The 15,637-nt window shown below is 48.4% G+C and overlaps 1 protein-coding gene across 3 annotated transcripts in view; it reads right to left on the reverse strand.

The window, feature by feature from the left end:
* Positions 1-15,637, reverse strand: part of GSG1L (GSG1 like) — a 253,377-nt gene that overhangs the window by 154,857 nt on the left and 82,883 nt on the right. For all 3 annotated transcript variants that reach the window (XM_043914577.1, XM_043914579.1, XM_043914576.1), the window contains exon 2: positions 11,432-11,479. In XM_043914577.1, coding sequence (XP_043770512.1) covers positions 11,432-11,479 — 48 coding nt within the window. The remainder of the gene's footprint in view (positions 1-11,431; positions 11,480-15,637) is intronic.

The raw sequence follows: 15,637 nt of genomic DNA on the forward strand, positions 1-15,637 counted from the left end.
TTCATTCTGGCAGCAATGACACCCTCCTCCACCGCAGTGCCCCTTGTGCAGTAGAAGGAATGCCACTCATCCTCCAGGGCCCTCCCCACATGGGACCTTTCCCGCACGGGACCCCCCCACCGCCCCCAGACTGCCTTCATTCCTTCCACAGACCTCTGGCCACCCACTCTGGGTCCCTGATTCACAGATGATTCTCTACCTCTTTATGTGTTGACCCCACTAGACAGCTCCTAGAGATGGGGAGCTGGGAGGTGGGGGTTCTCCTCGCTGTCCCAGCTCCTGGCATATAGCCTGGCACCAAGGGATGCTGCCACTGGCCTGAGGCAAGGAGGACAAGGTCCCCACAGCCCCTCCCTGAAAGCAAGGGTGCAACCTGCCTCCAAGGATGCAATGGCACCAGATGAGGTGGCCTGTGTTGTGACTTTGTTGAGAATGGCCAGGCAACAATACCCTTCTGTAGGAATATTCCACCCCTTTCCTACCTCCATGGAAGCAGCAGGACCATTCAGACAGACACTGATTCCCACCCGCAGTCAGAGGGCTCCTAGAATTAGCTCCATGCTGGCTGGGAATGGCAGGTGAGAGGGAAGAACGGACATGTGAACCACTCGAGCTGGTCTCTTGCCTCTTTGTGTCCTAAAGTGTGACTCAGTGGATGAAACAATCAGAGTTTCCATTTTGTCAGGCTCTGGGGGAGCCCAGTTGTTGAATTGTTAACTCGTGTCTAACTCTGCGGCCTCATGGATTGTAGCCCACCCAGGCTCCTCTGTCCATGGGATTTCCCAGGCAAGAATACTGGAGTGGGTTGCCATTTCCTTCTCCAGGGTATCTTCCCAACCCAGGGATCAAACTCAGGTCTCCTGCATTGCAGGAGGACTCTACCATCTGAGCCACCACGGTGGTGCTAGTGGTAAAAACCTGCCTGCCAATGCAGATAGACGTAAGAGACACGGGTTCGATCCCTGGGTTAGAAAGATCCCCTGAAGGAGGGCATGGCAACCCACTCCAGTATTCTTGCCTGGAAAATTCCACGGACAGAGGAGCCTGGTGGGCTATGGTCCATCGGGTTGCAAAGAGTCGGACACAAATGAAGCAATGTAGGAGACCAAAGTTGGTGTAACTGACTCAGTCTGGGGGCCAGAGAGGACTTCACAGAGTCAGGATCTTTGAGTTGGCAGGTGAAGGTCACAGGGAGGTCCTCAAATAGCCAGGGTGAAAAGATCACCCAGGATTAAGGCACAGGCACCAGGATGCACCAGCAACTCTGTTCAGGCTGCAGCCGGCGGGTGACCCGCTTGCAGCTCTAGTGTCAGAGTCTGGGCAGCTGTGGAAGCTGGTTCTTCTCTCCCTTCCCTTCAGCATGTTCTGATCTATGCACGTTTCAGTTCTATGGCATAAATCAATAAAACGCACTAAATAAATTAAGTGAGCAGCAGAATTGTAAATCGATTTCAGACGGAGAACAGAGAGGTTGAGGGAACCAACAAGAGACAATTATGGGAACTCAAGTGAGAAATGACTCACGCAAGACTCGGGACTGTGGTCGCGGAGCCACCACCTTGTTACACATTCCTGAAATATTAAACAAATGAAACTTACAAGCTTTGGAGATTGTTTCACAGAAATTGCCAGCTGGTGGCTGCCAGAAATCCCAGCTCTCTGGGAAACACGAGCAGGAAGCAGGCAGAGATGCCTTCAAACACAACTCAGCCCAGGAGGGACGGAGGAGACCACGGCTTCCAGAGTTGGGATCCAGGTCTCCAAAACCAGATGGGACACCCAGTGTCTAAAACATGGCCCTCGTTCCTTCCTTCCCTCTTTCTTTCCTTTCTTCCTTCGTTCAACAAACCTCTATTAAATTCTTGCTGTGTGCCAACTCCATGGCAGCTCAGGAGCCACTAAAGGTCTAGAGAAGATGCAGTGCCTGTCCTTAGGGAGTGTCTAGTCTGGCAGAGGAGATCACCAGAAGGCAGAGTGATGGGTTATAATAAGATGAGCTCTATGTGTGTGTGCACACACTCAATCATGTCCAACTCTTTGCGACCCCATGGACTGTGGCCCACCAGGTTCCTCTGTCTATGGGATTCTCCAGGCAAGAAGAATACTGGAGCGGGTTGCCATTTCCTTCTCCAAGAGATCTTCTTGACCCAGGGATTGAACTTGTGTCTCTTGCGTCCCCTGCATTGGCAGGCGGGTTCTTCACCAGCTGAGCCATCTAGGAAGCCTGAGTACCTTCAAAAGAGATCATGTCTCAGCTGGGTTTTAAAGGACACACAGAAGTTTGCCAGGTCAGCAGAGGGAAGAGAATATGCAAAGGCACGGAGGCATGAGAGATGATGGAGAGTTTGGGGAGAAATGTACAAGACCCACATGAGGGACTGTAGGAGGTGGGAGGAACAGGAACACATTAGAACATGAAGGTCCTGTTACATGGTCCACGTCTGCGAGCCAGGAAAGGCTTTTAAGCAGGAGGCTGATGGAGCTGGATTTTCACTTTAGAAAGATAATTTAGAATTCAGTGTGGGAATTTTTTGCTTGACTTCTTATGGAAGGATCGCATATACAGAAAAGAGCATTGATCACAAAAGTACAGCTTGATGAACTTTCATAAACTGAGCATATCTGTGTAGCTAGCACCCGGATTAAGAAACAGAACCTCGCCAGCTGCCAGAGCCCTCCGCGGGTTCCCTTTCAGTCACACCTGCTCTTCAAGGGCAATCTCTGTCCTGGCTTCTGACAGCAAAGATCTGTTTTGCCTATTTTCCAGTTTTATACAAATGGAAACACGTACAATGGGTTCCTGTGAATCTGGCTTCATTTGCCCAGCATCTATGCTGCTGGGAGCAGTTATAGATTACACAGCACTCTGCGGTGTGTATGGATGGGCATTGAAGAATCACAGTGGGTGGTTACTGGTGCAGCCTTGATGGCAAATATGAATCATGACAGGCTCAATTCCTTCCTTCCTTCCTTCCTTCACTCATTCTTCATTCATTCATTCACAATGAGAACCCACCCACCTTTGAGTGGGAGCTCCAACCTCAGATTCAGAAGCTGGGAGCTTTCCCCACACCACACCTTGACAAATGACAGGATAGATCTCTACTGAGGGGTGGGGGCAGTTAATAAAAGAAAAGGACAGACTCTTCATGGACCCCACCCCCCTGCAGCAGGATTAAAGGTGGCAGCCATCATGTCCCCGGCCTTCTGTACTGGAAGGTGGCATCCTCTTTGTCCCTCGGTTGGAGCCCTTCCACGATGCCTGATCACCATTTACATAGCTGTCTTCCACTCCTGTAGGGCAGGGAGCTTCACTTCATTCATCCCCACACACCCCTGACCAAAGCCTAGCCCACAGCCTGGATCATAGTAGGTGCTCAGAAAATCTGTGTTGAATTGGAAGCCCTGTGTGCAGATGACTGGCACACAGGGGCGGCTCGACTGGTTGGTTGGTTGGTGAGGGAATGAACAGCCATTACCTCCCCCCAAGCATTTAGGGTACTTTGAGACAAATAAATAAGTCACTTTGGGATGACAATAAACAGAGGAGACCTTGATAAGCAAATTAATGAGTCACCCTCAGGATTTCCCTGGTGGCTCTGCCTGCCAATGCAGGGGACATGGAATCCATCCCTGGTCCAGGAAGATAACACATGCTGTGGAGCAACTAAGCCCATGCGCCACAATTACTGAGTCAGAGCTCTCGGGCCCAGTGAGCCGCAAGTACTGAAACCTACGCACCTAAAGCCTGTGCTCCACAACAAGACAAGCCGCTGCAACGAGAAGCCTGAGCGCCACAACTAGAGAGGAGCCCCTGCTCACTGCAACCAGCCGTGCAAAGCAACAAAGACCCAGCACAGCCAAAAATAAAAATAAATAAAATTTTTGAAAATGAGTCATCCCTACACATATACATCCAGAAATCCAGCTGGGCCGGTTTCAGCACAACCAGCTGCCAATCATCCTTAAGGCCTGTGGTCAGACCCAGGGGTGGTGACCCAGCTGATTAGACTATCGTTCAGCGAATATTTATTCCCACTCCATCCTCCCCTCCGCATGGGTCATGCATTTCTCGCCCCATTGATGTTGTTTGCAACCACATGACTTGCTTTAGCCAATAGGATGTTCGCAGATAGGAGGCAAGCAAAGGTTTTAAATGTGCTTGTGCAGTTAGCCACCTTGCATTTTTGTTCCCTCTACCTTGCCCCTAGGCTGAGACTGAAGCCCACCTAATGTGAAGAGGCAACTCATTGGAAAAGACCCTGATGCTGGGGAAGACTGAAGGTGGGAGAAGGGGACAATAGAGGACGAGATGGTTGGATGGCATCACCGACTCAATGGACATGAGTCTGAGCAAGCTCCAGGAGATGGTGAAGGACAGGGAAGCCTGAAATGCTGCAGCCCATGGGGTCACAAAGAGTCGGACACAACTGAGTAACTGAACAACAACCTGGTCCCTAAAATGAACATACATGGAACAGACTTCAGCCCAGTCTACATCCTGGAACTCAGACAGTCTACATCAGTTAGACCTAAGTCAACCCCAGACATGCAAGCAAAAAAAATAAATAAATGCTAAGTGCCAACAAGTTTGGAGATGGTTAGTTATACAGCATTATGGTGGCTATTGCTGACCAACATGCTAGGCTTGACAGTTACCCAGATCGTCACATTATTTGGTAAGCTGGCCCCAGGGAGTAAGAGACTGAGATTTGGAGAGATAAGGGAAGTTTGAAGCCGAAGATTAGGAAGTTTTTCCCCTGCATTTTCAATATCAAGTTCAGAACACACAAACGTTGCTGTTTATTTGCATTTGCACGTTTCATCTTCATAAACTGCTCAACCATCTTTCATTCCTCCTCCTGTGCCTACCATGGCCTGCTGGGAAGATCTTTGTCAGAGAACCTATTACTCTGCTCTGCCAGCGGGGCTCCTGAGCCCTCCTGGGCTGAGCGCTGGAGGGCCCCGTTCTTGTAAGGGAGAAAGATGTGTGTACAGGTTGCTATTATTCAGCTATGATACAAGATTCTCAAAGTGTACCGGGGATATAATCTGAATGTCCAGCTACAAGGCCTGATTAAATAAACTGTCTCTATGTGATGGGCTATTACACAGTTGTTCCAAAAGATGAAGGTGAGTTCTATTGTATTGCTATAAAAAGCAATCTACAATTTTATACAGGTATATAAGTATACAGTAAGTCCCCTACATACAAATGAGTTTCATTCTGAAAGCACATTCCTAAGTTCAATTTGTTCGTAAGTCCAACAAAGTTTGCCTAGGTACCCAACTAATACAAGTGGCTATGTAGTCCTACACTGTAATAGGTTTATAATACTCTTCACATAAATAATACACAAAAATCAAACACAGAAAATAAAACATTTTTAATCTTGCAGTACAGTACCTTGAAAAGCACAGTACAAGAGCTGGCACACAGGGGCTGGCATCAAGTGAACAGGCAAGAAGAGCTACTGACCGGAGGAGGGAGGGGAGGTGGGAGACGGTGGAGCCAAAGGATTGTCAGCAACAGGAGACAGAGGGAAGGCTACAATTTCACTCATGCCTGACGCTGATGGAATGCATGTCCACATCTTTGAAAGTTTGAAACTTGAAGGAACATATGTAGGGGACTTACTGTCTATGTGTGTGTGTGTGTGTGTGTGTGTGCGCATGTGTGTTAGTCACGCAGTCGTGTCCAACTCTGCAATCCCATGGACTGTAGCTCACCAGGCTCCACTGTCCATGGAATTCTCCAGACAAGAATATTAGAGTACCCACTAGAGTCAGTAGCCATTCCCTTCTCCAGGGTAATCTTCCCGACCCAGAAATTAAACCTGGGTCTCCTGCATTGAAGGAGGATTCTTTACTGTCTGAACCACCAGAGAAGCCACTGTGTGTATGTGTGTGCACATATATGTGTATTTATCTATCTACCTACCTATCTTTCATCCTTCTATCCTTCTTCAAGGACTAATAAATCAAACAATTACCAGTGAATATCTAAGGGTGGGCTTATAAGAGACTTTCATTTCTCATTTATACATGTAAGAATTGCTATAATTTTGATAACGTGTATACAGTAAAAAAAAAAAATCAATGTTTATATTTTGATTAATTCAATATTGCTCTGGGCCCTGAGGATAACGTGAGTCATGAATAAGACAGAATTCCTGCCCTCATGGAACTGACAGTCTGTCAGGGGAGACCACTGTTAATCAAAGAAGCACTGGACACATTTCATATATGATATAAAGACAACTAAACAGAGAAGGGGGCAGCAAAGAACACGGCAAGAGGAAGGGCTGCTCTAAGGATGTTAAAGGAAGGCGGCCCTGAAGATACGACATTCGAGGGATGAGCAGGAAGCAGCTGTGCCAAGAACTGAGAGAACAGTGTTCCAGGAGCAGGAAACAAATGCAAAGATCCTGGGGCACACACTAGCTTGGCCGACTCAAGAAACAGTAAGGACTTTGTGGTGCTGGAGAAGACTTGTGAGAGTCCCTTGGAAACCAAACTAGTCAATCCTAAAGGAAAACAATCCTAAACATTCATTGGAAGGACAGACGCTGAAGCTGAAACTCTGGCTACCTGATGCGAAGAGCTGACTCACTGGAAAAGACCCTGATGCTGGGAAAGATTGAGGGCAGGAGGAGAAGAGGGCGACAGAGAATGGGGTGTTTAGATAGCAACACCAAATCAATGGACATGAGTTTGTGCAAACTCCAGAAGACAGTCAAGGACAGGGAAGCCTGGCGTGCTGCAGTCCATGGGGTCGCAAAGAGTCAGACATGACTTAGCGACTGGACAGCAACAAAAAAAGATATTGGAGACTGAAGTGTGGTGACAGGGGGAGATCTCAGGAGAAGGGCTCCTGTATGTCCAGGGCCGGATCCCCTAGATCACACAGGCCACGATGAGAATGCTGACTTTTCCTTTGAGCGAGATGGGAGCCAAAAGAGGGTTTTAAAGGGAACCACATGAGATGATTTATGCTTTCAAAAGATCCTTCTGGCTACCAGTGCAACAGGGGGCAAAAATAAAAAGATGTAACCTGTTAAGAGACTGTGGCAGGAATCCAGATGAAAAGTGGATGTGGCTTAGGCTGGTTTAAAATGGAAAGTGATTTCCCACGTGAAGCAGAAAGCTAGAATGATCAGGAGAACCAACAAAAATATGCCATGTTAAAAACACTGATGACAGACACATATTTTGCCAGGGGAGAGAGTAGGGGAGGGACAGACAGGAGAGTACTGGAGAAAATGGCAAAGATGGGGGCCATTTGAGAAGGGCTTCAATCACACACACTCACACACACACACACACCACAGGCTCGAAAGGCCTAGCTTTTCAGCAGAAGAACCAGGCATTTAAGAGCCAGATAGATGACTCAGGTCCAAATCCCAGTATCCTAACTATGTGACCTTGGGCAAGTCAATTAACTCTCTAGACCTCAGTCTCTTCATCTGTAAAATGGGGATTAAATGAGCCAATGGGTGTAAAGTTCTCAGAACAGTGCCTGGCACGTGGCAAGCACTGCAGGAAAGCCAGTCCTTGTTAGTGTCACCTAACACTAATGATTATGATTGGATTTTGCAAAGCAAGCAGGAAGTCACAGGGGAAGCAGGTGAAGTCACAGTCTGGCAGAAGAGTGTGCTTAGGGAGAGAACACACGTGGGCTGCAACATCACCATGACCCAGAACCAATCCCTCCCTCTCTGCAGCTCAGGCTCCTCACCTGTGAAATGGACAGTCAATATGGTGAGGACTCGGGGAGCACACAGAGGGTCTAGGAGCACTTCACTCCTGCAGGTGCCCCTGGGAGGGGCCAGGAGGCTTGGGAACTTGCCACCGAGCTGCCACAACCAAACCCCTCCGGCCCTGAGGGAGACCTTAAGTGCTTGAGAGGCATTGAGTCCATGAAAACTGGTCTGCAAAACCAGCCCACTCAGCCTCCTTATAAACACTTTCATTTACACAGAAGGAAGGTCCTCGGCGTGGCCGCCAAGCCCTGAAAGTAAAATCACAAGGCTAGTAAACACAAAGAAACAACTTCTCTGGGGCCCTGGGTCCTTGTAAAAGAAGCAGAAATAAAGATCTGATGCCCCCAGCAAGAGGCAAGAGAAACCCACCTGCTGCTATACACGGACACACATGCCCATGTACACACATCCACACACTCCTACATGCACACACACATACCTGCCTCCCTGCCCACTCACCCACCAGTGTGCATGCAGGCACACACACAAGATCCATGTGCACACTCACAGGAGCACACCCTCACCCTCAACTGGACATGCACACACATTCACATGTGCACACACCGAGAAGACTCCTGAGAGTCCCTTCGACTGCAAGGAGATCAAACCAGTCCATCCTAAAGGAAATCGACCCCGAACATTCATTGGAAGGACTGATGCTGAAGCTGAAGCTCCAATACTTTAGCCACCTGAAGCAAAATACTTTAGCCGACTCATTGGAAAAGACCCTGATGCTGGGAAAGATCGAAGGCGGGAGGAGAAGGGGATGACAGAGGATGAGATGGTCGGATGGCATCACCAACTCAATGGACATGCGTTTGAGCAAGCTCCAGGAGATGGTGGACAGGGAAGCCTGGCGTGCTGCAGTCCATGATTGCAAAGTCAGACATGACTGAATGACTGAAGAACAACACATGGTCATGCGTCCTGGAATCAGATCTGGAGCAGAGGTGACCCAGAAACTCCAAGGCCTTGGGGATTATGGGATGGGCATCATAGAGGTTGCCTACAGGTAACCTGCAGTACAAGGGTGGGGTGTGGAGTGTGCACTCTGCCACTTATGACACGATCCCCAACCTTTTTGGCACCAGGGACTGATTTCATGGAAGACCATTTTTCTACGGACCAAGGGTCCGGGGGAGGGATGTTTCTAGATAATTCAAGTGCATTACATTTATTATGCCAATGCTGACCTGACAGGAAGCAGAGCTCAGGCAGTAATGAGAGCGATGGGGAGCAGCTATAAATACAGTACTCACCTGCTACTCACCTACTGCTGTGACCCAGTCCCTAATCACAGACCAGCACCCATCCATGGCCCAGGGGGTGGGGACCCCTGCCTTATGAGATGTGAGATGTGAGTGGCTTAATATCTCTAAGCCTCAGTTTCCTCATCTGTCAAGTGGGGAGAGAAAGTCAGCCCCTTCTTCACAAGGTTGAGGGGAGGCTTCCCAGTTAATACATTCACAGCGCATGGCTCAGTGCCCGGCACATGGTATCCAATCAATCACGTATCAGTCATTTATTGGCAGCTGTATTCACAGTATTTTCTGGAGATCTCAGTTTGAGAGGCACGGTCTGAGTCGCTCAGCCCGAAGCCTCAGGCATGGCTACATGCAGGTGTTGACTTCTAAGATGCAATACAAGGGTCGCTACAGAGTGTGGGTGGAAATCAAAGGAAATAGAGGAGGCAGTCCCCACGGCCACATGCTTGCTCAGCAGGGGAGTCCAGCCTCGTCTTGGGCCTGAGGGCACCGCGGGCCTCCTATCACAGGCCCCTCAGTCTCACCAGCTGTCACCTGGCCAGAGCTCTCCCAGGGGACAGTGTGCGCAAGACAGGAATGTCATCAGCCTCAATGGCACACACCCCCTTGCCTACCCCATCTCTGCCAACACCTTGGAGGGGTTAGAGTCCCGGCCCTCCAGGCTCTTAAACCTCCTGACACTGCAAGGAAACCCCAAACTCAGCCCTACCAGCAGGGGCTGTGGGTGGCCACATGTCCTGGACTTAATTTTCCCTGACCCATGCTTGCCAAGGGCTTCCCTGGTGGCTCAGTGGTAAAGAATCCTCCTGCAATGCAGGAGACATGGGTTGAATCCCTGGGTCAGGAAGATCCCCTGGAGGAGGAAATGGCAACCCACTCCAATATTTTTGCCTGGGAAATCCCATGGACAGAGGAGCCTGGCGGGCTCCAGTCCATGGGGTCGAAAAAGAGTCAGACACAACTTAGTGGCTGAACAACAACAGTGCCTACCAAGGCCCTCCATATTTGAATAGGATGTATACAAATACAGGACTCCAATGCATAGGACTGAACCCTTGCCTGTTTCCCGATCCCAACTCCCAGGACCAGAGCCCTCTCCTAATCTCCAGGCTGTCCAAAGGGCCCTGCACACCTGTTTGCTCTTGGCAGGGGTTCTCCTTTGTGGTGGGGGGTAGGCAGGTGGGGAGGCAGCCATGCCCTATGTTCTTGTGATAGCACAGCCTCCAGTATTCATTCTCCTGCCCACACCCCACAATGATAGAACCCCTGACTTTTAGCTGAGCCCAAGGTTGCTGATTATGATCTCATTTCCCTGACTCCTTTGCAGCTATAATCAAGTTCTGGCAAAGAGGAAGTGAGCCCATGTCATGGGCCAACTTCTGGGAACCCAGTTGACACGCAAGATTTTGCCCGTTCTTTCTTGCCCTTCCTCTATCCTGTTGCCTGGAATACAGATGTGACAGCTGGAGCTCCAACCGCCCTCTTAGACCACGAGGACAAAGGATGATGGAGAGGACCCTCAAGTGCTGGGATCCTAAGGACTGTATGGAGCAGATCCACTCTGGATTTCAAATCTTTGTAAAAGCTATAAACACATTTCTCCACTGAAGCCAGTTATTTGGGGTCACCTGGTGGCTTAGACAGTTAAGAATCTGCCTGCAATGCAGGAGACCCAAGTTCAATCCCTGGGTCAGGAAAGTTCCCCTGGAGAAGGGAATGTCTATCCACTCCAATATTCTTGCCTGGAGAATCCCATGGACAGAGGAGCCTGGTGGGTTCAGTCCATGGGGTCACAGAGTCAGAAACAACTGAGTGACTAACACTTATTAACACTTTACTTCCAACTAAACGTAATCCTGACTACTCTGCCCCCTACATAAGCTGCAGCCCACCCCCAGTCATCCTATCTGAGTGTCACTGGGCTCAAAATCTCTGATATTTGGCCCTGAACATCAGTGGATCCTGTCTGAGAAACAGTGTCCAATCAGGCTGGACCTCCCCACACCCATGAGATGGCAGAAACAGAACATCTGGCTTTCCTCCCTTCCAAGGACAAATCCTATACTGGGAGGCAATGCCCCCAGCACTGTCTTGCCTGACCCTAAATTCCACACACCCATCCTACCTCCCCCAAAGTCCCAGCATGCTCTACAAGTAGCAGAAGCGGAAGGATTCTCAGGACCACACACCCACTGTGGGTAGGTAGAGGGGTAGGGGGCAAGATGAGGACCCTCCACCTGCCTCTCCCACTGCTCTGACCACTCAAGGAACTCAAAGCTTTGCAACAGGATCCTGGCACTTTGGGGCACCACCACCCAGGGGTGCTAACAGACAGGCTCTCCCAGGCCTGCGGGAAGTGTCCCAGAGGGCGAGGCTGGCACACCTGAGCTGGGCCACACCTACCTTTCTCTGAAGCCGGGGCCAGGTCAATGAAGCTGCGGCATTTTTCACCTTTGGGGGAAAAAAAGAAAAGAAAGATTTTCAGAATATGAGAGGAAGTGAGAGCTTTGGGCTTTCACCTCTCCCCCTCCCAGGAGCCCCAGACTGAGCAGCGGCCCAAGCATGTCTAACCTGAGCAGCTTCTTTCCTAACCTTAATTCCCAGAAAGCCAACACCCCGAGGAATGTGGATGGCAAAGATGCAAACTCAACTGAACAGCCCCCGCTGTGATGCCACCTCCTGTCACCTCCCAGCGCAATCTATCCAGCCTTGTCGCTTGCACCTCCTCAAAGCCCTGTGGCCCTTTCCTCGGCCTCCACCCCATCCAGGCCCAGCAGGACGAGGGCAGAAGCCATCACTGGGCTCCCTGGGCCTCTGTCTGATCCACTCTCCACACTGCAGCTGGAGGGGTATTTTCACACCACACATTATGTCACAAGCACACACACAAGGACACACACTCCTGCTCAAAACACCATCCCAAAATCAAGCCCAGATTCCTTCACGTGGACGCAGGACTGGCCTCCATCAGCCTCTCCGTCCACACCCCATCCCCACCTCTTCCCCGCCCAGGGTTCCCTGGTGGCTCAGACAGTTAAGAATCTGCTTGCAATGCAGGAGACCTGGGTTCGATCCCTTTCCTGGGTCAGGAAAGATCCCCTGGAGAAGGGAATGGCAACCTACTCCACTATTCTTACCTCGAGAATTCAATGGACAGAGAAGCCCAGCAGGCCACAGTCCATGGGTCACAAAGCATCAGACACAATTGAGCGCCTAACACTTTAAGAATGCATGGGTTTTGAATGCATCACCTTAAACTTTCTTTACATTATATTTTTCCTCTCAAAACTAGAGAGGGAAAATTTTTACCGTCAAATTCATACGAGCAGCAAGGGCCCCATTAAAACTTTGTGGACCCTAGGTTCTTTTGCCTTTGGGGTCTCTTCCTCAATAAAAAATTTAAATTAGAAATTATATTTTACAAATGCATTGGTTAAACATTAATGCATTAACATTATTTTGGGTTGGCCAAAAAGTTCGTTCAGGTTTTCCATAATACCTGGAAACACTGGAATGAACTTTTCGCCCAACTCAGTGTATCGAAATTTTTCTCTTTTTCTTTGATTCTAAAAGAAATTAAAATATTTTTATGGACTTTTATTCTGACCGTGTACCTTGAAATCTTGCTGAATTCATTTATTCTAGTAGTTTTTAGTGGATTCTTATAATGTACTATATACAAGCATGTATATATACTATATATAATTCCAAGGACAGAGGAATTTGGTGGGCTACAGTCCATGAGGTCACAAAGAATTGGACATGATGGAGCACGCATGCATAGATATTCCTTTCATAGATACTCTTTATCAACTGGCGGAGCTCCCTTTTATTCCTAGTTTGTTGAGTAGTTTTATTGTAAAAGTATGTTTGCTTTCTCTTTAATTCCTTAACAGCCTGTAATGTCGTTCTGAGAATCCCTATTTTAGAGACAAGCAAACAGAGGCTCTGAAGTGACTTGCCCAAGACCACATAGACAGTAACTGACACATTCAACCCAAGTCCATAGGCTCCAAACTCTATGCCCTAAAGTTGTTCCAGCTATCTATTCCCATTTGCAGAGCATCAGGGTCCTGAAAGCAACTCTCTAAGAACATAGCTCCATGTACATGGGGAAAATCCTCTAGGGGCTAAATAAAATGACTCTCACGCATCCATTTCCTCTATGTGGAGTAGACCAAACAGAAGATGTTTGAGCAGAGATGGTCGAAATTGGCCCACACTGCCCGTGCAGGGCAAAGCTGAGGTTTAAGGAAAAATAATAGTGATGACATAAGAAAGCCTGGATATATCGATCGTCAACAAGTCTAACGACGAAAATCCAAACTCAGAAGAGATTTTTTTGGTTCTACAGTCCTAGTTCCATGATAAAAGTTAGCTAACCATTTGTGAGAAAGGCATCAAACTAACATATTGGCTAATTGCTTTCAGAAGTAGTTCTTAAAACGTTAATGTTTTTTACAATCATTATTAAATCTATATGTGGAACAAGGGATTTCGTTTGGGTATAAAACTGAAGACAAGTGTTCACACTGAGGCTTGTCAATAAGATCATGGAGCTGTGGCCTGTTACCACCGCCTGAGGGCAGCATACCTTCCTCGAACCACGGAAGCAGAAAGCTGGGGATGACGGGGATTTAGTTGCTCAGTCGTGTTTGACTCTTGCAACTACATGGACTGCAGCCCACCAGACTCCTGTATCCATGGGATCTCCCAGGCAAGAAATACTGGAGTGGGTTGCCATTTTCCTTTCCAGGGGATCTTCCTGACCAAGGGATCAAAATCAGGTCTCCTACATTGCAGTTCAGTTCAATTCAGTTGAGTCACTCAGGCGTGTCCAACTCTTTGCAACCCCATGGACTGCAGCACGCCAGGCCTCCCTGTCCATCACCAACTCCTGGAGCTTGCTCAAACTCATGTCCATCGAGTCAGTGATGCCATCCAACCATCTCATCCTCTGTCGTCCCCTTCACCTCCTGCCTTCAATCCTTCCCAGCATCAGGGTCTTTTCCAATGAGTCAGTTCTTCCCATCAGGTGGCCAAAGTATTGGAGCTTCAGCATCAGTCCTTCCAAAGAATATTCAGGACTGATTTCCTTTAGGATGGACTGGTTTGATCTCCTTCAGTCCAAGGGACTCTCAAGAGTCTTTTCCAACACCACAGTTCAAAAGCATCAGTTCTTCAGTGCTCAGCTTTCTTTATAGTCCAACTCTCACATCCATACACAACTCCTGGAAAAACCATAGCTTTGACTAGATGGACCTTTGTTAGCAAAGTAATGTCTCTGCTTTTTATATGCTGTCTAGGTTGGTCATAGCTTTTCTTCCAAGGAGCAAGTGTCTTTTAATTTCATGGTTGCAGTCACCATGTGCAGTGATTTTGGAGCCCAAGAAAATGAAGTCTGTCACTGTTTCCATTGTTTCCCCATCCATTGGGCATGGGGTGATGGGACCAGATGCCATGATCTTCGTTTTCTGAATGTTGAGTGTTAAGCCAGCTTTTTCACTCTCCTCTTTCACTTTCATCAAGAGGCTCTTCAGTTCCTCTTCACTTTCTGCCATAAGGGTGGTGTCATCTGTGTATCTGAGGTTATTGATATTTCTCCCGGCAACCTTGATTCCAGCTTGTGCTTCATCCAGCCCAGCATTTCACATGATGTCCTCTGCATTGCAGACAGTCTTTATCAACTGAGCCACCAGGGAAGCCAGGAAGGATCCTAAAGATCACCCAGCGTAAGTGGTTCTTAGCCCTTGGGAAGCCCACCCACAGACATTCTGATTTAATTTGTCAGCAGGAGGCCTAAACATCAGTGGGTTTTCAAAGCCCCCAGGTGATTCTAGTCAGACAACCAGGGTAAGATTCACCCTCTAATCTGATCTGTAAAAACATCTATTTTTGAAGCTTTCCTGGGGATCCAGTGGTTAAGAATCTGCCTGTTAATGCAGCAAACACTGGTTCAATCCCTGGTCTAGGAAGACCCCACATACCTTGGGGAAATTAAGCCACAACTGAAGCCTATGCGTCCTGGAGCCCATGCTCCAAAACAAGAGAAGCCACAGCAATGAGAAGCCCGCGCACCACATGGAAGAAAAGCCCCCGCTCGCCACAACTAGAGAAAGCCAGCACACATTAAGGAAGACCCAGCGCAGCCAAAAATAAGCATATATTTATTTTATATATTTTTTAAATAAATATATCTTATTTTAAATATATATTTTTAAATAAAAATATCGATTTTCAGCATTAGAAAAGCAATAGAAAGTCACTTTAGTGGCGGTTGGTGCTATTGCACTGGACACTCCTTCAAGCGGCAGTGTTTATGGGGCAGGAGAGCAGGGTGGCCAAGCTCTGAACTCTGGAATCAGTAGGGTCAGGCCCAAATCCTGACTCCATCACTTCCTGTCATGTGAGTTCCCAGTCTTTCTGGACCTTGAGTTCCTAGTCTGTAGAACAGGCACAGACCTGTAGGGGTGTTATAAAGACTCAACATGGGCCAACAACTTAGGACGCCTGGAATAGAGTAAGAACTTAGGGACTTCCCTGGTGGCCCAGGGGCTAAGACTCCACGCTCCCAATGCAGGGGGCCCAGGTTTGATCCCTGGTCAGGAA

The sequence above is a fragment of the Cervus elaphus genome, chromosome 10 (assembly GCF_910594005.1).
Source record: "Cervus elaphus chromosome 10, mCerEla1.1, whole genome shotgun sequence".
Taxonomy (NCBI): domain Eukaryota; kingdom Metazoa; phylum Chordata; class Mammalia; order Artiodactyla; family Cervidae; genus Cervus; species Cervus elaphus.